Source organism: Nycticebus coucang, chromosome 17, assembly GCF_027406575.1.
Source record: "Nycticebus coucang isolate mNycCou1 chromosome 17, mNycCou1.pri, whole genome shotgun sequence".
NCBI lineage: Eukaryota > Metazoa > Chordata > Mammalia > Primates > Lorisidae > Nycticebus > Nycticebus coucang.
In genome coordinates, this window is record NC_069796.1 from 74,607,902 (window position 1) to 74,631,538 (window position 23,637).

Sequence of the window (23,637 nt, forward strand, 5' to 3'; positions counted from 1 at the left end):
TCCTTCCAAGGAGAAGACAGAAGGCAAATCATTTAGAAACCACATCACTCATGCTCTGTATAAAACGGACAAATTGACCCCATTCCAGAAGGTTGTAGATTTTTCATAAAATCGGATATGCTCCATTTCTGCCCCTGCCCTCATGCTGTCAGTCCCGGAATGGAGATACTCTGCTAGGAAATGGTGTCCACTGATGTAGAAACATGTCCTGCCCATTTTTCCAGGAGTGACCACTGTGTTATCAATGACCACACTGATGATTGGGTCCCGCACTTCTCTTCCCAACACCAACTGCTTCATAAAGGCCATCGATGTGTACCTGGGGATCTGCTTTAGCTTTGTGTTTGGGGCCTTACTGGAATACGCAGTCGCTCACTACAGCTCCCTACAGCAGATGGCAGCCAAAGATAGGGTAAGAATTTTGAAGGCCCTACATAAGATCCATCCCTTTTGCCATGTAACGAAGGGTCTGCAGAGGTGGGCTGGACCTGGTTCTTCCTTCCCAGTGGGGTTCACTTTGCTTCAGTGAGTCTTATCCTTGTTCATGTGGGCGCAACTGAAATCATGGTGTTCCTTGAGAGAGACCATTCTTTTTACCAGATACAATGAGCTATTAATAGATTTGGTTTTCCAGCAGGAAGTAACTATGTTATCCATATGCAGCATAAAATCACAACCATGACAACAAGCATCCATGAAAAGTCTAATATCAAAGGAAAGATAATCGGCTACTTTTAATTTTCAGATTAATATGTATTTGCTCTTTAATTCTTCTTTTGCATCCTTGTGTTCCTAAATTATGTCAGTAATTGTTTACTTAAAAATGTATGGAAAAATCAGATTGTGACAAATTTCTTGGTTAGCATATTTTTCTGCTGAGAAAGATTGTCATTATTTGATTTACCAGTGGAATGCTGTGGTCCAGCTATCTGAGTAATAACAATGGTTATTATTTATCAAGCATTTGCATGTGCCAGACACAGTAAATAGACTTTTGCAAATATTATATCATTTAAAATGCTCATAACAATCCATTGAGGTTGTTATCTCCGTTTTTATAGTTGTGGAGTATAAAGAACATGAAAGGTATGTGGCTTATCCCAGGGGATACAGATAGTAAGAGGTAGAACTGGGATCCCAACCTAAATCTGTTTCCAAAAGCCTGAAATTTACTTGTTATTCCCACTCGCAGTAGACATTGGGCCATGCTCTTAACTATCACTCTTTACATGGAACCCTAGAAGCCAAATTTGATAGCTATTGTCACACTAAAGCTCATGCTAACAAGCAAGAAAGTAATAGAAATCCAATTCAGAAGAGATGCCCACCTTTAGCAAAGTGCTAGGACCACACAAGGTCTAATAGTAAGAAATGAGGAATGAGAATAGCCCAAAGACTCAGTTGCTTTTCCCCTGGTGTTTGGCCATTACGAGGCAAAGTTACATACACAGTCATATTATCCAAGCACTAAAGGCAAATGATCACGAGTGCCAGTCAAAGAAAAATGTGAATTTAATTTTTTGTTTGCTCCCTCTAGGCTTCCTTAAGGGGAAGGAAGGAAGTTGAATTGCCCCTAAAAATCTAGATTTGCCTGTGGCTCAGTGAGTAGGGCGCGGACCCCATATACCGAGGGTGGCGGGTTCAAACCCAGCGCCGGCTGAACTGCAACCAAAAAATAGCCGGGCGTTGTGGCGGGCACCTGTAGTCCCAGCTATTCGGGAGGCTGAGGCAGGAGAATCGCTGAAGCCCAAGAGCTAGAGGTTGCTGTGAGTCCTGTGACATCATGGCACTCTACTGAAGGCGGTAAAGTGAGATTCTGTCTCTACAAAAAAAAAAAACAAAAACAAAAAAAAACCTAGGTTTGCTAGATTGGCTAAAAGGAGGTTAGAGAATTTATAAGAGGCTCCACTGAAAACACTAGAAAGCCCCTATTTTGCTCTGTGTATGATAATAGCTGCTCTAGAGTGTATTTGCTGTTTCCTAAACACCTGCTAACATCTTTGTCTACCACACAACCCGGTGAAATGGGCACCATTATTAACATGGGGTTACTGTTGTGGAACCTACTTCTTAGAGATGTGCGGTAACTCATCCAAGACCCACACCTTGCAAGTGGCCTGGCCAAAGATCTAAATCATACTCTTTCTCACTTTACTACACCCTCACATTCTGTGTCACCCCAGCCATGATGGAGAATGGCAGCTCCCTGGAACTGCAAATAGCAAGACTCTTTCTGTTTGCATGGCAAAGACCTAAAGACATAGCTAGTTTTTATCATCTTTCATAATCAGTCACTCCCTTCTCCTTGGAACAGACTAAAATTCATCAAACACCTACTAGATGCTTCACATAATATATACCATTTCATCTTCCCATCAGTCTCAGGGAGTAGGTATTAATATCATAACCCTTTGGCAGGCAAGGAAATTGAGTCTTTTTTTTTTTTTTTTTGAGACGGAGTCTCACTGTGTCGCCCTGGGTAGAGTGCTGAGGCGTCACAGCTCACAGCAACCTCAAACTCTTGGGCTCAAGGGATTCTCTTGCCTCAGCCTCCCAAGTAGCTGGGACTATAGGGGCCCACAACAATGCCTGGCTATTTTTAGAGACAAGGTCTTACTTTTGCTCAGGCTGGTCTCAAATCCCTGAGCTCAGGCAATCCACCCGCCCTGGCTTCCAGGATTGAGTCTTTAAGGGATTAAAGTGTAAAGTCTCACCATAGTGAGAAACAGTGAGGGATTTGAACCCAGGTCTGCTAGCTTCACAGCCCAGGCATTTGGCATCTAGTGCACTGCTCTGCACACGGAGAGCGAGCACTGGTTGCATGTCGTTACACATGCTGGCGACCTCCATTTGGATAGGGATCTACCAACAGGATAACAGGACTCCAAATCTGGTTTACCAGCCAATTTCTGAGGCACTCAATGCCACTCTCTATTAAACTTAATTATTCAATACTGAGGCTTCTAAACTTTTTATTTGCTCATTATCTACTTATTTATCTTGCTGAGTCAAGTCTTTTAAACAAACTGCATTGTCTATGAACCAGGCACCAGCGAAGGAAGTGGAAGAAGTCAATATTACTAACATCATCAACAGCTCCATCTCCAGCTTCAAACGGAAGATCAGCTTTGCGAGCATTGAAATTTCCGGCAATAACGTAGACTATAGTGACTTGACAATGAAAACCAGTGACAAGTTCAAGTTTGTCTTCCGAGAAAAGATAGGCAGGATTGTTGATTATTTCACAATTCAAAACCCCAGTAATGTGGATCGATATTCCAAACTACTCTTTCCTTTGATTTTTATGCTGGCCAATGTATTTTACTGGGCATACTACATGTATTTTTAAGACAACATGGAATTTTTGGCATGCCATATGTCTTTAGCAGAACAAGATAATGTTGTTAGTGGTATTGTAGGCAAGTGTGCATCTTGACCCAATGCCAAGTGACCAAAATAACATTTGAACATTTCTCCTAATACTACGGATCCCTGACCATTATTCTAAGCTGTGTAGAAGTCCCAGCATTACGAGGTCTTATGATAGAAACATCAGTCCTTTCTTCTTCCATCTTTACCAAGGACATCCCTGTGGAGTCCAAGATTACAAACATACTCAGGGATGGCTATTTGCTCAGTGTCTCCCTGGTCTGCATTTGCCTCATATTAAAAAAAGTATAAAGGAGATCATCACGTGTATTGGGTAAACTTCAAGTGTCAAGAGTTGTTTCTAAACTAATTATACACATTATTTACTAAATCTCTGAAATGTTTATAAAATATATTGTTATCTATTTGGAAAGTAACATTTTCTAGTTTTGTGTTTTTTATTAAAATGAAATGTGGGCTTATCACTGGAAGTTATTGTATTTTTAATAGGGAGCATTATTTAAGACCACAGCAGAATTGTCCCCAAATTCCAGAAAGCCCTATCATTGAAACTTAAATGTAAGTGAAGAAAAGGTTAGAAGATCAATAATCTAAAATGTATATTTCTTATTTCTAAGATAAAATGGATCCCCAGACTAGGACTCTGAGGCTTTCTTCCTCCATTACACATGTCTCATGATTTTACGATTGTATGCACGTGAGTCCTAAACAATGCTAAAGCCTTGTTATCACATCGCGAATAGAAATGGGAGAATTCTTTTAAGACTCATTCTAGGAGTCTTAATATGGACTGTTGCCATGAAGACTTGCTCAGAATCAAGTTCACTTTCTAGTTGCCTTTACTCAGACACTAAAAGTGCCCGGTTGACCTTGTCAGATAGTCCCTGCCGTTCTGTCCTTTCTGCCGCTCTAGCACTGAGCAGCACAGCCCCAGAAGCAGATTCTCTGCAACTTTCCAAGAGGAGCTTTCATCCCTGTACCCTGATGACCAGGAATGATGCTGATTAAATAACAAGCTGCCTTCCCCAGGGACAAGTGGCTTAGCTCAAGTAAACTTGGTCTTGCTCAGCTGTCTACTCCTTCTGGTTGACTATCTTTGAGTGGCGTGTCCTGTGTGAGCAGGAAGGAGAATGTTGGATCTGAGTCCGGAACTTTCTGAGTAACAAAGGGACATGTTACAGAACCTATCTTCATATGACAGGTGAGCTGTCTTCTCCAAGGCCAGCCAGCCTCACCCTAACATAAGAAGCACAAGTGTGCATCACTCCTGCTCCTTAGCCCAGCTCAGCCAACACCACCAAAAGGTGGTGATTTGTGAGTGTGCCAGGGTAAAGGCTTCCAGCTCAGCCTCGGTTATTTTAAAGAATCTCACTATCTTCAATTTCTTAGCTTCCTTTTCTAATAAACACATGGTTTTACCCTTCCTTTCATAAATAAGCCATGACTTTAGAAGAGGGTTTTTTTTTTGTAACTCCCATATCTATCCGCTCTCATTCTTTTCCCCATTATGATGCTTATCATAATTCCGTTTCTGTAGGTTGATCACCTGATCTTTAACAAGACATATCTAATGGGAATGGGAGGATCAAAAGAGGTGAAATGTGGTTGTATGATTCAATCATATTTGTGATTTTTTTTTGAGAAAAAGTTTTAAAAGGAAATATCTGCTCTGAAACCTCATGTAAGCATAAGGACAATTGTAAAGGTGCGGAACTGTGAAATAAATACACGGTATTGCGTACCCACGAAAGCAAGTGGTCATCTGTAGAATGAATACTGTACGATCCCATTTGGTAAAGGGAGATATCATAGTGTGAATGCTGTGGGCTCACACTATCGTTCCCTCGCCCACCTCAGATATTCTCTTTGTCCATGTTTTGCTCTTTCTCTCCCTCCCCCACCCCCATACGTCCACCCTACAATTTTCTATCAAGTAAAAAGTGAACAATGGCAACACAGTTAATGTATTTCTTTGACATCCGTCATTGTACCACACTTGCCTTACCACTTGTTAAACAATTGGGCCTGATGGTATTGAAACAGCCAGTTCTCAAAAAATGTCACAGATTCTCACATAAGCCTTCTTAATGTTTTGAAATTCTCTTTTGTTTTTGTTGCGGTGTTATCTTTATAGTTTGAGAACACGCTTTGGGGGGAAAAACCAGCTCTTGGATTTTATATCACTACCACTTTATGTAGGCTACTACACCATAGCTGTCATTAAAAAATCTTATTATTCTAAATCTTCCCCACACATCCTGCCTACCTAGAGCATTCCTAGGACTAACATTATCCAAAATATTTATTTCTGGGGTGAAAATATCAAGTCTAACTTCATCAAATTTCCAAAGGACATGAAACTATGTGGGGTTGGAAATATTCTAAGTCATGGTAATTTCTAATTAACTTTGATATTGAGAAGAGCAATAGTTTCAGTACAGGAAGTCATATAGATTTAGGAGGACATTCAATAACAAGTAACAGATGGTTCATTTCAAGGAAAGAGGAGGAGAAATGAGCATAGCAGAAAAGGGTTTGAGATTACAGTAGATCTCAAACTGAAAATGAGTGAGCAGCACAGGGGAATACCATTGGAAGGGAAATCCAGTGTGGACTTTCAGTATCAGGCAAGTATAGTGAGAAGTTTAGAGATCTTTAGTTAGGGGGTATCTGACACTAAGACCTCTTTCTTCAAGGCTGTGTGTTACCCTTACACAGTTCTTCTTAGCGTGTGGTCTAATTTATTGCTGAAGATCCTTGCTTCTTAAAACATACACACTTTTAAAATTGATTCTTAACACACAGGGAATTACACCACAATATATGATCAGTACGGTTTATGTGTTGCTCCAATGACTTAAAAAGAAAGAAAAAATTGAATGCATGTTAAAATAGATATGTTACATAATTTCCAACAGTTTTGTAAAGAATTTAGATATATATCAGACTGCAGTATATCTGGCTTGAAAAACAGTGAGTCCAATTTTGGCCCATTCTTGTAAGAAGAATGTGCAAAAATAGGGAAAGAGAGAAAAATGAAAGGGGATTAAAATAATGGAAAATAAGCCCAATGAGAAGGAGCTTTTGCACCTTGAAAAGCAAGGCTGAGTAATAATGACTTTCATTATTAGGTTCAAGAGAACTTTTGTACAAGGGACATGCTATTCCACTATTCACCTGAATAAGTGAGCTGAATAAAAATAAATAGGCACAAACGAATGTAAGAGAAAGCCCAATTGTTCAGAAAGAAGAAAATGTGCACGTTGAATAATGAAATGCTCAGATTCTCTATCTGGAAATTTTCTATGGGAATAAACAATCAGCTCTCCCCTTTGATTTTGTTATCCGCCTGCCTGAAAGAAGACAGCCCTACATATTCTACCAGATAATCTTGGGAGGTTATAAATGCAGGGAGATGCCTCTGGCTGCAGAAAATTAAAGTATCAGACAAAATCCTGCTAACAAAGAACCAATGCCTAAAAATATTCCTGGTGGCCCATGCAACTGAGCTGCAAAATCCTGATTTCTTTTGGGGGACTTGAAGTGGAGTCATGAGATTCACAGCTTTCAATGACTTGGTTATAATACCAGTTTTAACTGTCCAATCTCATTACTTATAATTGTGCCTTTCCAGAAATTAGAGAAAATGCAGTCTAATTTGGAAAACTGGAAAAGGGAATAGAACATGAGAAGTAAATGAATAGATGCATGTTGGTCCAAGGTTCCTGTGATCTTTGAGACCATCTCTATTTGTAAGCCAGCTACCTATTTTTCTCTTACGTGAAGGCTAGAACCAAGGCTTAAAAGATCTTGAAAAGTTGGATGATTCATGGCCTGCTCTTACTCAAGTTAGGACAGGCGAATTTATTGTTAAGGTTTTCAAGAAATAGTACTTTATATCATATCATCTGAATCTCCAATCTCATCCAGAAATTTCTCCTCCTGCCCGATACAGAAACTTAGTTAACCAAGTTACCTTTTACCTTTTCATATGCACAACTACATAGAAACAGAGAAAACAGGTCTACGACTGCTATCTTTACAGTGGTCTGTTGTCCTTGAATATTATCTGAGAATTTGGATTCTGGGCCAGTTCCCGTGATTAGGCTTAATGTGCCTAAACTGTTTGTACAAACAAAGTGATTTATGCTGAACACCTTATTTCCTTCTGTGAGTCTGGAATTTTGGTATATGCCAGGCAAAAGGTGCCTATGTGACCAGCCACCAATGAAAATCTTGGACAGTGAGTCTCTAATGAGTTTCTTGACAGACATCATTCCATGTATGTTGTTACAGTTCAATGCCAGAGAAATAAATATATCCTGGGTGACTAAACGGGAAAAAACCCTGAAAGCTTATGCCTGGTTGCTTCTGGACTTCACCCATATTCCTTCTTCCTTGGCTTATTTTGCTATATGTCTTTTTGCTGTAATATATTACAGCCATGAGTGCAATTCCATGCCAGGTCCTCTGTGTCCTTCTGGTGAATCATCAAACCTGGGGATGGATTTGGGGACTCTGGACACACATGCTTTGGGGCAGTGGTTCCTAAACCTGGCTCATCATAAGACTCACTGGTGGAGCTTTACAGAAAATAGATCCAGAGTCTCACCCCAGACCTATGAACTCAAGACCTATACATTTTTCGAAGTTCTCCAGATGATTTTGATGTGAAGCCAGAAGGGAAAACAGATGCCAAATGCACTGGTGGAAAGACACCAGCCGCGTTCAAAGTCCATTTTCAAGGGGAAAAGATAACACAGTACATCTGCCACATGGAAGGAAAGATTCCAACTGATTATTGTTATTGAATATTAGCAGTGTACAGAACAGACGGGAAGTGAACTTTTTTTTACTTTATCTTCTTTTCTTAAAATTGCAGATTGATATAAGGGTGCAAACAGTTAGGTTATATTGTTTGAATTTGCTAGGTAAAGTCTAAGTTGTAGTTGAGTCCTTTACCCAAGAGGTGTTCCATATAGCCCTATAGTGTGCCTGTTGGGTGACAGCTTACCAAACCGCCTCCCACCTCTTCCCCCATCTCCCCTACTTAACTGTGGTTGTGTTTTTCCCTTGTATGAGCATGTGGCTGTTCATCTGGTTTTATGTTGGATACTTGGAAAGTGAACTTTTCCTTTTGTCTCATTGAATCATCTATTTTAGCACCAGGAAGGAAAATGGCAATGTTTATGTTTAACGTAGCACAAACCTGACGAAAACATTATATAATGATAAATGTATGGCTGAAAAATGACGCAGACGTATAGGGATGTGAGGATGCAGCAATTCTTTATTGCAACTCCCAGTTTTGGAGACATAAACTTTAGTTTTTGCTAAAGTTAACTTGAGTTCATGCAAGTGAACTAAAATCCTTCACAGGAAGGCAAAAAGTTAGACCACCTACAAAGAAAGAATCTGGCTTCTACAATGAGCAGTTGGCTTGAATGATGCCTCATAGGTAGCTCTTGAGGAGGACAAAGATATTAACTCCAGTTTCATTAAGAACTTCGGAGAGATGAGGGGAGAACTGAGCTGAGAAATATGAGATTATTGGAATTGTAGCCTCTTTAAGTCTGGCTCTCAACTTACTCTGCATCTGCATGAAGACAGAAGTCTTACAAACATGAATTTTATTATGTATATTATCATATCAATTAAGGCATTTATTTACCTTCCAAATTTTAGAAGAAGTCTTGAAGCTCGTTTTTGAAGTTGAAAACTTTTATGGACACATTTAACAAAAACGTTTATCTGTCCTCATAACATACAGAAATGAGGCATGACGGATGAATAAACAGTTAATCTCTGGGAAAGATTTCTTTTCAGAGGAAGTGGGCAAATATGTCCCTGAAGGATTTTGCTTTTCAATGACAAGTTATCGAACCAATTTGCCAAAATATATTTTGAAGGGTCAGAAAGCCCTCATTCATAAATCAAATCATATCTACAGAACAAAACAAAGGCAATGGGAGAGGATGATAGTAGAAAATGACAACCACAAATATCACTAATAAAAAGTTAGACTCAGATGCCATGGCATTTAAAGCCACAAACCTTAGAATACAGTAATAAAAGTAAATATTGACAATACAAAGAAGTCTCAGGAGAAATTATCCATTTTTAAAAATGTGACATGCCCTAATGTGCACAATGCGAGGGTGTTCAGCACACCCCAGGGTGAAGGGCTCAACTTCAACTTGAACTTTACCTTAGAATTAAAAACAACGTAACCTAAAAATTTGTACCCTCATATTAATCTGAAATTTTTTTAAAATGTGAAATATACTATATCTTTCTTATCGCCTCACAAAGTATTCTAATCCATTTCACAGGGGGATTCAAAGGCAAATTCTCAACAAGGGTAGAACTTTGTTTTTTATCTAATGTAACTTATCAAGTTATTTTCTTACCAAGAATGTAGTTGTATACACTTTCAAACTTTTCCCAAAAGACCAATCCAGTTTTCTTTTTTCTTCTTTCTTCTTTTTTTTTTTTTAATAGACCATTTGACATATTTTCATCACACTTAATCCAGTTTTCTCTACTGGAAGAGCCCAGGAACAAAAGTCAAGACACTTAAACTCTGCCATTAACTTAATCTCTATTTGCAGAAGTTCCCTAACATGACAGACGGAAGAAAAATATTCACCCTTCCAATCTCACATGTTTGTGGGAGGGTTAAAAATGAGATTATAAATGTGAGAGTATTTTCACATGCGTTATACATCACATGAATGTATCCCAATTAATTAGATACATGATTATGCACATATTATGCACTCCTAGAAGGTTAGAACTTGGAAGTAGCTGAGACATTATGAAGTCTAAACAGCTTACAGAATAAATAAGGGTCAGAGACATTACAAATCTGTCCAAGATCAAACACAGGGCACATCCAGGACCGGAAGCCGTGTCTCCTGAGCCCATGGTTCTTCTCACTGATCCTATTTCCTGCTCAAATGATTCTGTGCACTCAGCTTCATACTCTGCCCACGTAGAAGCAGGGCTGCAAGTTACGGCATCTACATCATAACAAAAAGCCACAGCCTCACCAAATCTAACGGCGTTATCAGTGACCAGCACCTTGATCTCTCTCAATTTTCCAGGACCATTGCATCCCCAGAAATCTGAAGCAAGAGGAGTCACAGAGATTCAGTGAATCTCTGGATTCACTGCTACCAAATCAGATCATTCTTCCCCCAAAAGGACTTTTAAAGTCATTTGTTAGCCTAGAGGACCCAGCTTTCTATCCCTTCCCTCTATCAGTCTCTACGAAGGAGATCACAAAAACTGGCATCCTGCCACAAAGCCTGTCTCTGACCTAGCTAGCTGCTCCAAGAACACAGCCAGAGAAAGATCTCAGATCGCAATTCTTCTCATCACTATACAAGTGATTTTTTAAAAACGCATTTGTATGTACACAGGGCACCTCCTGTTGCAATGAATCTTTTGCATTTTTAAAGGTAAGTTCTATGTTCTGACACTATAAATGGTGGTAGAAGTATTTCATATTATCTCCCATTTGCCTACTGTATTAACCAAGAGAGTATATAAAGGGCAATAAAGGTATATCTTTATCAGAAAAGCGTACAGTGCTTTGGTAAGCACTGTGCTATCATGCCACGGCTGTCCGCTCAAATAGAACATAGGAATAAAATAACTTTTATGTAGTTCGCTGGGGTGAAATATTAAGAATAATCCCCACACTGCAGTCCATCACTGGTGTTTTCATTTTGCTCTTTTCCAGATAGGAGAAGTCGCATGAAAGGACAGTGAGGGGTAGGCAATGGCTACAACTTAGTAAGTGCCAACCACATCATAGCACCTCACCTATTCTACCGCTCATCTTGACAATAATTCTATAAAGCAGATATTATTGATTTTTCAGAATGGAAAACAATGATTCAATGAGCTTAAGTGGCAGAGCTGGGATCTGAACAGGTCTATCTGGCCTCAAGACCTACGCTTCATACGCTACCGGTACACCACAGTGCCTCCCTTAAGTTGTCAGAAGTCCTTAGAATTTAGATCTGAGTTAGATAATCGTGAGAATGAAAAAATGCAAATAATAATAAGATCATGCCCCTTTCAACCTTCCTAGAAATGTTCACTGAACTTTCCATCTCCAAAGCCAGTGACTCACAAGGATGATGAAAAGAAACAAAGTGATGTTTATTGCAGCCCAATTCATAATTGCTAAGTCGTGGAAAAAGCCCAAGTGCCCATCGATCCACGAATGGATTAATAAATTGTGGTATATGTATACCATGGAATATTATGCAGCCTTAAAGAAAGATGGAGACTTTACCTCTTTCATGTTTACATGGATGGAGCTGGAACATACTCTTCTTAGTAAAGTATCTCAAGAATGGAAGAAAAAGTATCCAATGTACTCAGCTCTACTATGAAACTAATTTACGGCTTTCACATGAAAGCTATAACCCAGTTATAACCCAAGAATAGGGGGAAGGGGGAAAAGGAGGGAAGGAAAGGGGGAGGGGAGTGGAGGGAGAGTGATTGATGGGATTACGCCTGTGGTGCATCTTACAAGGGTACATGTGAAACTTAGTAAATGTAGAATATAAATGTCTTAACACAATAACTAAGAAAATGTCAGGAAGGCTATGTTAACCAGTGTGATGAAAATGTGTCAAACGGTCTATAAAACTAGTGTATGGTGCCCCATGATCGCATTAATGTACACAGCTATGATTTAATAAAAAGAAAAAGAAAAAGAAACAAAGTGATAGTCTGAAGAATTCAACCAGTATACTGGAGAGGTTAGGAAATTTGGCTTTGACCTGAGTCAACTAAGGTTTATGCCCTGGCTCTGCCTCAACAGGAAGTTGCATGACCTGACTTAACCTCTTTGAACCTTATTTTCTTCTCTGTAAAATAGGAAAAACAGCCTCATAGGCTTCTATGATACAATGTATGCAATGTACACCATGATACAAAGCGTGGCTTAACACAATTCCTGGAAGATTGTTGCATGCTCAGCAAATGCTGTCTCTTTTTTATCAGAACTTCTGCTGTGAGGTTGTGTATAAAAATAAAAGACACATTACTGGTAAAGCAAAACAAAACAAATTCACAGTTTCTGGTTTAACTGGGTTTTGTTGGCACCTAATGGTTCTACACCTCTTCATTTAAGAAAGCCTTAAAAACAAAGAGTGGATATCAAGCATTGGGTTTCTATTTTCAAGAACAGATGCATTTCTGGGGAGGCTTAGCCAACGATAAACTCTAGTCAGACAAGCCAAAATAAAACTCATTTTATTTCTGCTGCCATTTTAAGTAGGAAATCCATGTTGCTGAGAGTGTGAAATTAAGAATCCCCAGAATTTCTAATTAATGTCAGTCCCTGTGCTGCATATCTTACTTTTTCTTATTTTTACATAATAAAATTTTAGCCCCTATGTCATTTCCTCCATTCCCAAGCTTTTCTTTAAAAAAATTTTTTTAAAGCCATAAATAGTATCACTAAAGTACATGAAAAGCTGAAAGGGGGACTACCTGTGGGTAAGTCTCTTGCCCAAGACTCTCTACTGGACCATCAGTCCTTTTCATTTATAGCTTAATCAAAAAGAGAATGCAGAGGTCCCCTTAGAAAGAAAGTGCCTTAAAACATTTACCTTGAATGAAGAATGGGAAACATTTGGGCAGAGAAATAGGAAGGAGAATGTGGCTGTTGGGTGCCAGCTCAGTAAGTAACTTAGAAGTTAGGCACCCAATATAAAGCTTTGTGTTGAAGGATAAAACCCATAGTTTCCAATAAGGAAAACTAAAACAAGTCTTAGAGGAGTTTTCACCAAATATCCACAGGGCTGGATCTTTACAGAGCTTCTTTCAGGCTAATTTTTACTTCTCAGGGAAGCCTTTGTTTCCTCTCTGCACAGCTCAAGTCCTAACGTTTCATGGACTATAGCAGTGTATGCCTTTTATTAAAATCCACACAACTGCAATCACAGCTGTGATTTTACACCTATCTCAGTGTTTTTCAACCTTTTGTATTTCACAGCACACTTGCCTATGGATAAACTTCCATGGCACACTTAAATTATGTTGATTTTTAAAAAAAGTAAAAAAAAATAATATATTCATTGTACTTTGAACAGCTTTCAAAAATAATTTAATTAAGGATCTTTAAAAATTTCTGGGCACACTTACAATAATCTCATGGCATAGGAGTGTGCCAGGGCACACCAGTTGAAAACCACTGACCTATCTGAATCATTCAATAGTTACTATCTATCTTTTTATGATATCTGCACTTCATACAGACAAGAACCCTATCTGCTTTTATTCGCTGAGTACCCACAGTGCCTAGCATAGTTAACTCAACATAAAAACCATGCAATAAATAAATGTTGAGTGAATAAACATATTCACATTCATTGAGTACAGAAATATTGAACCAAATTCTGTCCGGGAGAATAACACTGTGTTTCCCAAGGGTCCTTGAGAATTAGAATGCCAGTTTGAGTCTTGGATGTAACATTTATGAGCTGCGTGGTCTTAATCAAATTAATTCTCTTTCTGCACTTCATCTGTCAATTGGGAATAATAACCATCCTTACTTGATTGGGTTACAATAAAAATAAAATTAATGAAAACGTACACATTTCTTCAAGAAATGCCCTGCACATAGCAATGCCTGATCAAATATAACCTACTTTTATCATATTTATTCAAACAACACTTTGGCCAGATTACCTGGGGATAAAAAGGCATTTTTTAGTAAAATAATTTTAGAAGATACTAGATTAAATAAAGTTAAAGGGCTTTCTTTGTTGCAGGACATCTCAAGAACTTTTAGTATGTAATGTACATTATGAATGTCTAATTATACAGTGTTTCCAAAATTTTTTTGCTAATAGAATCTTTTTTGTGAGTAAATTATATTAGGGCCTTACATAGGTACCCTGTTTCCCCGAAAATAAGACATCCTCCGAAAATAAGACCTACTTACAGGAAAGATAAGACGTCCCCTGAAAATAAGACCTAGCGCATCTTTGGGAGCACACCTTAAAATAAGGTGTCTTATTTTCGGGGAAACAGGGTAGTTTATGAAACCTGCTTTGGGAAATGCTAAATTAGATTCTTTATCAGAAAAATAGTAAGAAACAAAATTCGGGATGAAGTATCTTTCAAAATTATAGATACGGAACAAATCCTGCCTGTAACATAGTAACTTTTTCTTAAAATCCAATTAATGAGACAAAATACATGAAAACAATTTGGTGTTAAGTTTTAAAGCTCAACATTTGACCTGGTAACAGGCCCCCTGCGTGTGCCTGTGGGACCTGAGAGCAGAGTGTCCCTGGAAGCCTGATGCACCTCGTGGAGACTCCGCACAAGGAAGGGCTCCCCACTGAGAGGTTCAGGTTTTGAAAAGAAGTATGAATTGTGTGTGGCGATGTGTACAGTTACAAATTAGAGTTTGCCCTGCTCTTCCTCCTCCCCCAATAATTTAACCAGGTGTAGTAGTTTGCTAGGGCTACCATAACAAACTGCCGCTCTCCAGGGGGCTTAAACAACAGAAATTAATTTCTTCACAGTTCTGGAGGCTAAGAGTCCCAAACCAAGGTGCGGACAGAGTTTCTTCTGAGGTTTCTTCTGAGGCCTCTCTCCTCCTCAGCTTGCAAAAGGCCGTCTGCTCTGTGTCTTCAGGTCGTCTCTGCTCTGTGCCTCTTCACACTTCCACTTCTTATAAGAACACCAGTCGTATTGGAGGAGGACTCCCCAAAAGGACCACATTTTACCTTGATTAGCTCTTTAATGACTGTATCTCCAAACACAGTCATATCCTGAGATACTGGATACTTAGTTGATCAACATACAAATTTTACAGGGGATACAATTCAGCCTATAACACCAAGCATACCTCTTCTAACTGGCCTCCTAAAGGAGTGGGGGTTATTACATGTCCTGTTCAATTTCCTGCATTACAAAAACAAAACAGAAAAAAATTCAAGCCTTCCTGTAAGTTGCATATCACCTACTGTCTTTCCCAGTTATTCTCCAACATTTAAGCTCTTACTTTGCGTCCCCCAAACCAAAAGAGTCTCTGAGATTGAGGCCTTTTAGTGCCATCCCTTCCTTTTGGGAAGAGCTGCAGTGACATCATACTACTCTAGTGATTTCCAGGGCCTGTCCTCAAAGAGGGTTTGTACCCCTCCCTCAGCCCAAACATCAATTCCAGATCCAGGAAGTTCCTCAGAGGTCCAGAGTCTCCCATCACATTATAAAGATCTAAAACCCACAGGGTCTCAAAAGTCCCTCCTGGTGCTGTTAAGACAGGGGTAATCTTCTTCCACTACTGGAGAAAAGTAGGGTACCCCTGATTTAATGACAGTTACAGGCCTGGGAACAGCACCGAGTCAGCTAGGCCTCGACACCTAATACATCTAGAACTACGGTCCTTCCACTGTAATAATGGACTTCCCCAGCTTACTGCAGAGCTGGGACCTGGCTGGAGGGCATGGTAAGGTGTTTGGTTTCTGTAATGCAAAGCGGGAGACTTTTTTTTTTTAGATCACCTTGTTATGTGATAAAGCATAAGGTGAAAGAAAAGTATAGAAAGTTGCATTTTTATATACCTGACCTTCTGATAGCCTATATGTTTTAGGGACAGATAACTTCCTAATGAGACTTTTTATAATAAAGCTTTCATTGCTTTGAAAAATATTAACGTTTGCACTTCTTCTGGGTAGATCAAACAGACCCTGCAGTTACAGTTACAATATCCTAAAGATTTAGCTTCTCAGTAATAATGGGTAAGAGCCTTAGCATTGCCACAGGCCAAAACTATATTATTTGAAATGAAACCTCTCATAAATATCCAACTATGAAGTCACTATCTATCAACTGCTGTTATATAAACAGGACAGAGCTAAATCTCCCATCTGCCAATACTGGAGATGCCACAAAGAATAATTTTGTGTCCAGTACTCACAAATTAAACAAGTCCTTGCTCTGTCAGCCAAGTTCGGTTTGGGTAGCCACTGTGGAGGAGGGTCCAAGTAAGGAGGCCTGAGAAGGCCTGAATTCTTCACGCATTTCCCTCTTGCTAAAACATCCATCAGCCTTAGTAGCTCTCTTCTGGGTGACTCTTTAGAAAAAGCACGGTTAGCACTCAGTGTCCACTTCCTATATGCCCTTACCACAGCTCTCTAAACCTTTGTGACAGAGTCAAGTTCTGGACCTCCCCAAGCAGCTTTCTCCGTGTTGTCCTCACTGTACTCTCAGGGCTCACGAACAGGTTCACAGGAGTTCTATTCCACACCAGAAATGCTGATGGAAGGTCAATGCATCACACCTTGATAAACACTGCCCTAAATAGTGTGAAGCCACCAATAGAATGTACTTCTAAGATCAGGGATTGCTCATTATTTATCTTTTCTTTTCTTTTTTAATTTTTATTTTTATATATACATGTGATAATTAGGTTTCCATTTTTATTTATCTTTTCACATATGCTGTTTCAAGGCCTGGGACATGATAGTCACCTAATACATGTACATGTGTGATGATCTGAGCTCAAGCCAAGATTCTTGCTCTAAGATTTTTGAGTAGAGAAATAATGTGATTTTGGTTTTAGAAAGGGAAAAGTAGCAACTTAGAAGATGGAAAAAACAGAGTAAAAATGGAGAGCAGGATCAAGGAGACTGATTTTGCTTCCCCTCATTAGAATCAAAAAGCACATTATAATAATCATCATGGCTGAGACTGACATAAATTTTACTCTGTGTTGGTGATCCCTTAATGTTAGGGGCTGAATTGGGTACTCCAAAATTCATATGGTGAAGTCCTAATCGCTAGCACTTCAGAATGTGACTGTATTTGGAGATAGGGCTTTAAAGAGGTATTTAAATTAAAGTGAGGCCATTAGGGTAGACCTTAATCCAATATGACTGATGTCCTTATAAGAAGAGGAAATTGGGATGCAGACACAAGCACACAGAAGGAGAAGACCATGTCAAGACACAAGAAGAAGACAGTCATCTTCAAGCCAAGCAGAGAGGCCTCAGAATCACCCTGCCAGTGCCTCAATCTTGGACTCCTAGCCTCCAGAATTCTAAGAAAATCAGTTTTTGTTGTTTAAGCCACTCTTTCTATGATACTTTGTTACGGCAGCCATAGCAGACTAATACATTTAGCATCCCACATATGCCTTAGTGATACACTTCACAGACCCAAGTGTAGCAGCCTGATCGTTTATATCTTTTTACCTCCAATGTTGAGCTTAAGGCCAGGCATACAGTAATCTCTCAACAGGTATTTGCTGAATGAATGGAGGAATGAATGAGCCACTTATTCCGCTGAAGTGGGGGCATGTTTGGTGCAATGTTATTTCCGAAAACTGGGAAGCAAGCTAGCATAATGTAAACATCAAAGAGAAAGGTTAGTTTGCTCTGAGGGGGATAAAAGGAACTAGCACTACAGGTCTCCCTGCAGCAATCAGGATTTGGAAAAACAGAAGGTTATGGAGGCAATTCCCACAGCACAGATCTGTAGTATTTCCCAAGCCTTTCAAACACATTTAATTCTGCACATGGAAAAGAATGGCATCATTATTTAATCCAAAATACAATAACAACAATAGATTGCTCATGTGGGTACATCAGTCCCCTGCAGAGAATTTAATGTGCATGCTTCCTTTACCCACATAGACAGCCAAGGCAGTATGAGTGGGGGCCAGTTCATTCCTGTGGCCTGGGAAGAAAGACGTGAATGCCTGTGGTTGTTATAACAGCATAGGGGGGAAAACAAAGAAAGCCCAAGGGTATAGCTGCAACTCCACTTAAGACTAATGCATATCTTCATTTTAGTCCTCAGCAATACTCCAAAGAAATATCTGATGCTGCTGAAAGACTGCTGTCATCCCTGCTAGGTACTCATCAATTACTATTAAGTATTGCACAGTTCAGGTCAAGATATAATATGTCTGAGAAAAACTCTGGCACCTCCTTTTAATCTTGCGTAGAAAACAATTAAAGTATATAAAGCACATTATTAAAATATGTAAAATTTATAATTTAATTATAAGATTGCATAGCTTTATGATCTAATAGTTCTGCTGTATTTTGCATATTAGTGAACAATTGCTTTCTTAAAGCACACAGTAGAATCATTTACTTGATGCTGGAGAATAAGTTAATTATGGATTCCCTGTATATGACTAATGGATTTAATAATCACTTTACTGTAGAATTAACTTATACTTCCCTGTGCTTATAGCACTAATGATGATATTCATAAAAGTTATATTTTTTTAAATGTAAGATTGGCACAAAAAAGAGAAACCAATGTACAACTTGGTTTTAGAGCCAGCAGTTCTAAATAGTTCAAAGCCATCAAGGCCCTTCTCTTGCTCTGTAATAAATCATACATACCCGCTCCACCTCCCACCCCTGCCACCAACCCTGCCTCCATTGGCTTTATTAAGGGAATTTATTTTATTTAAGGGAAGACGAAATGCTTGCCAGATGCATTTAGTGAAGCCCCTGATTTTTGTAAGCTTGGTTGTGGGTTACAATGAGCATTCTCCACATCTACTTCCTAGAGCTCTGGGAAGCTCCGTACATGCTAAGAACACGATGGAGTGCCCCAGCCTCTCTGTTTGTCCTAGTTTCAGTTTGTTGAGGCCACTCATTTTTCTCAGTTAGCCAGAACAAACAACATTAGTGGAAGGACTAGTAGGACTGTCCTTTATTAAGGGGAAAGTCCCTAGCGTTATCTTGCCCATATTTTACCCTTCTTTACCACCACCAGTATCACCACCACCATCGTCATCATCACCATCACCATCTGAGTTATTCTTCCTCTTACCTTTTATTTCCAAGTCTGTCAATTATAGTGACATGACCTTGAATGGGTCTTACACCTCTCCAACCCTGTTTTGATAGCTCTAAATTGGGAAAACTTATTCCTCCTTGTGATTCTAAATGTGCTTTCTCCACCATCAAGTCCTAAGTACAGGCAATGTATTACTACAGTACTCCACCTATCACAAGAGGCATCACCCACTCCTCCATAAAATACTCTGCCATTTCGGGCATGGAGATTTAAAAAGCTTGGAAGAAAAGAATAAGGCCTACACTTTGGTAAATGCACATACTGCAGGGAGCTGTTCACAAAGTATGTGCTTACTAAATGCACGCTGATGAATTGATAAAAAGAGTGCAGATTCTTAATTCACTCCCTGAAGACCTGAGGAATTGTAATTTTCTTTAGTTCAGAGACCTGTAGCTATATCTGTGTATCCTTGAATCACTGTCTCCCTGTCTCATACTCTGGCCAATTGCTCCCAGTATAATCTTCTGCAGAGAGGGAGAGTGCAAGGTCATGAGTGGTGATAACAGCCTCCAGCAGGGACTTCAGAGAACTGAAGGCACCATGGCCATCCCTACTTCCGAGTTCTTCAGGTGTGGGATGGATACCTGTTTCCTGCCCCCTTAGCACACTAAAGGGGAAAACTAAGTTTCTTTATAAAATGCTGCAAGAGAGAAATCCACAAACATTTTATGCCTTTGTTTTGTTCATAACTTATGTAACAAAGGGAAATTTTTAAGGGAAATTTTCAAGATTTCACTCAAGTCTGCCTTGCTGATAATTAGGAGGCTGCATTAGATGGTCTGATTCTATTTTTTGTTGCTTAATGAATCTCATTTACAATATATAGTCCCACCACTGCCCCACTCTTGGGCCACGGTTCTGTCATTTTTGTGGCAGTGGGGTGATTTGTTCATAATCTTTTTATTCATAAAAATACTCAGATATTCCCTAAAATTCATTTTTCTCATGAAAAATATGTCACCACATGATACCCATGCCCATCTTTACATCCTTTTCTCTTCATCCACAACCTTTACCTCTTGGCCTAAAACAGCGCTTCAGAGGCCACCATGTGTGTGTACATCACCTGGCATCATGTTTAAATGCACAATACCCTGATTTGGATCCCCCACATCTCTAACAAGCTCCCAGGTTAGGCCAAATGTGCTGGACCCAGGCCATCCTTTGACTACCAAGAAGCTAAACTTCTTGTGAATCAGCTTCAGAATAATCCCTCTTTAATTTTATGCACAGAAAATTCATTTATACTTGCATAATTTTGTAATCAACAAGTGTTTAAGCTGAACAATTTCTACTACTGCAAACTAATTTTATTCCTTTTCTCTTGAAATACTAAAACTCATCATCTTTTCTTGCTGTCCCTGCTTCATCTCCCTTTTCAGCCTCATATTCCCTTCTGTTTTTTGAACCAACTCCGCAAACAGAAAGCAAACTAAATACATTGAAAGTTACACAAGTATAGTGATTCCTCTGATTTCTAGGGGCCCTTTGCTGTTTCAATGTTAAATAACTTCATGTCGAGAGAGAGAGAGAGAGAGAGAGAGAGAGAGAGAGAGAGAGAGAGAGAGAGAGAGAGAGAGAGAGAAATTGAAGACAATACATGCACCGTGGAGTGAGATTCAGGTTGGTACAAATCCTGGCCCTGCTAAGAATTCAATCTTGGGCACATTACTGAACCTCTTTGCTTATATTTTTCTCATTTGCCAAATGATGAGTATAAGTAGTCATATTATGAGTTAGCTATTTGGGCTAAGACAGAGGTTGTGAGATTTCAAAGAAAACCGAATAACCAAAATTCAGAACTTAGGGGAAATTTGACGTGTGTCCTCTCTATACTTAAAGTCTAATCCACTTCATTGTACAGATGTCCTTCCTCATCCCTTGTCCCGTGCCAGCTGTCCCTCTCCAGGACAGCAATTGGATTCAAAGACTTTCTCTTCCTTTTCTCTTTATCTCCGAACCTTGCAAATTCCTTCATAAAACCTGCAGCTTTTGTGAACCACGCAGTAGTATTTGACACCTAGATTTCAAGTGATAAAACAAGACATGATGACAAATCTAAGAAAAATGACTCTAGCCCTTTGAAGGAAACCAAAATCAATTCCCTTTTACCCCTCTTCCTTGAGTTTCCCTCTTTTTCCCACTGTGATCTTAGCTCATCTATCATACTTAGACAGAAATCCATATGTCTAGTTTAAATCAGTTTCTCAGGCAACAGCTAGGCCACTTAGCAAGAATATAAAGCAAGCCAATATAATATTTTGCCCAGAGTAATATTCAGCCAAAGGTTACTGTGCCAGAGTAGGTCAATTATTCTAAGAGGACTTACTTCGACTGTAATTATTGATCAGCATGAACTAATAAAAAACTCTGCTATTTATTAAGTGCTTCTGTATCCCCTCAAAGCTTTTACCTATGTGTCTCATTTCATCCTCATTGCAACCCTGAGAAAAGTTTCCCAATTTTAAGGAAATTTTAAGATCGAGTTGTAGAAATTGCCCAACATCACAAGCTGATGATTGGCAGAGCCAAGATTGAAGCCAAGCCGTAAATGATTATCAGATTGTGTTTTGTTACTATCCTTTTTAATTTAAAATTTTTGTCTAGCCAAGTAACATGAGTACCAGCCAAAGCTAATATACAGTATCTCCCAGATAGGTCAGGTTCCCTATAGAAGGAACCCAAGTTTCTTACTCGTAACGTGTGTGGCTGCCAGCATTCTGGGACCCCCCAGGGAAAATGGCCTGAGATCTCCCTGTTCAGTATAGTGACTTAGTCTCCTTGTCCAGCATCTTATCCTTGGCGACAACTAAGCAAATCTTGCAAGAAATTAAACTCTCCTTGCCTTAATTTCTCTTCTCCTCTCTTCTCTTCTCTTCTCTTATTCTCTCCTCTCCTCCTCTCCCTTCCTCTCCTCTCCCTCTCTCTCTCTTTCCCTCCCTCTCTCATTTCCTTCCTTCCTTCCTTCCTTCCTTCCTTCCTTCCTTCCTTCCTTCCTTCCTTCCTTCCTTCCTTCCTTCCTTCCTTCCTTCTCTTTTTTTTTTTTCTGAGACAGAGTTTCACTCTGTCACTCTGGGTAGATCACCCTGGCATCATCATAGCTCACAGCAACCTCAAATTCTTGGGCTCTAGGGAAGAATTGGGCTCTTGGCAGGCTCTTGCTTCAGCCTGCCAAGTGACTGAGACTACAGGTGCCTGCCACAATACTTGTCTAGTTTTTCTATCTTTAGTAGAGACAGGCCCTTGCTCTTGCTCAGGCTGGTCTTAAACTCCTGAGCTCAGGCAATCCACCCACGTCAGCCTCCCAGAGTGCTAGGATTATAGTTGTGAGCCACTGTGCCCAGTTTGATTTTGCTTTTTCCTTCCTTTATATTTTAAATGAGCTCCCTGCAAAAGGATCTTACTTTTCTATATAATAATTCTCAAAACATCCCTTATCTTCAGCCCCATTCTATAACCCTGCCTCCAGGCTCATATTGCTTCCGAGTCTTGAAATTTAGGAGTTCCGCATTACAATCTGGCTGGCTTCTCGTCATCTTCCTGCACTGCAGATATTTTGGTTTCTACTTTCTCTCTCTGCTGTGCTAAGTCAATTCGTTCCTGTTTGTGTACTTTCCAGATTCCAAACATTGTGTTGAGTCCCCCACTTGCTCTGGAATCCTCTCCTGTTCTCTTTGCCCTTGTTAGTTTGTGCTTTTCAGATTCCTTCAGTATCATTTTAGTGGAGCTTGAGGGATAAATAGCAATACATTTGAAAACTCTTTTACCATGTTTAACCAGAAGGCTTATCCTTTGTTATCTTTTAGCAGTAATTTTAGAATCACAGTATATTAAATAATGGCCCAGAACCTCACTTGACCCTCAAACAAACAGAGGCAGATTAGACTGGGCCATAAATACTCTCTAGTATTTCATAAAATAGTAGCCTAGATGCATTGGACATGTTAGTCTTATGATGAAGGAAGGATGAAAAGAGAGAAAAAAACAAAGAATGGCAAGTCATCCACTAAAAATGTTTTAAATCATACATGATAGTAACATTTATAATTTACATAATTTTTCTTTTTAATACTACTTGGTGGCAGTGCCTGTGATCAGTGAGTGGGGCGCCAGCCCCCTATACCAAGGGTGGTGGGTTCAAACCTGGCCACGGTCAAACTGCAACAAAAAATGGCTGGGCAATGTGGCAGGCACCTGTGGTCCCAAGCTGCTTGGGAGGCTGAGACAAGAGAATCGCCTGAGCCCAGGAGCTGGAGGTTGCTGTGAGCTGTGACGTACAGCACTCTACAGAGGGCGACAGAATGAGCCTCTGTCTCTAAAAAAAAAAAATACTACTTGGGCTTTACTATTAGGTGACATAAAACAATTCTATTCTTATACAATAAC

General features: G+C 39.5%; 1 protein-coding gene across 2 annotated transcripts in view; it reads left to right on the forward strand.

Annotated features, from left to right (window-relative positions):
- GABRP (gamma-aminobutyric acid type A receptor subunit pi) overlaps positions 1–23,637 on the forward strand; it is a 44,718-nt gene that overhangs the window by 20,823 nt on the left and 258 nt on the right. The window contains exons 9-10 of one of the 2 annotated variants that reach the window (XM_053566573.1): positions 225–412; positions 3,047–5,146. In XM_053566573.1, coding sequence (XP_053422548.1) covers positions 225–412; positions 3,047–3,349 — 491 coding nt within the window. In that variant the 3' untranslated portion in view covers positions 3,350–5,146. Of the gene's footprint in view, positions 1–224; positions 413–3,046; positions 5,147–23,637 lie in introns of those variants that run through there. The other variant, XM_053566574.1, reaches the window with a different exon arrangement.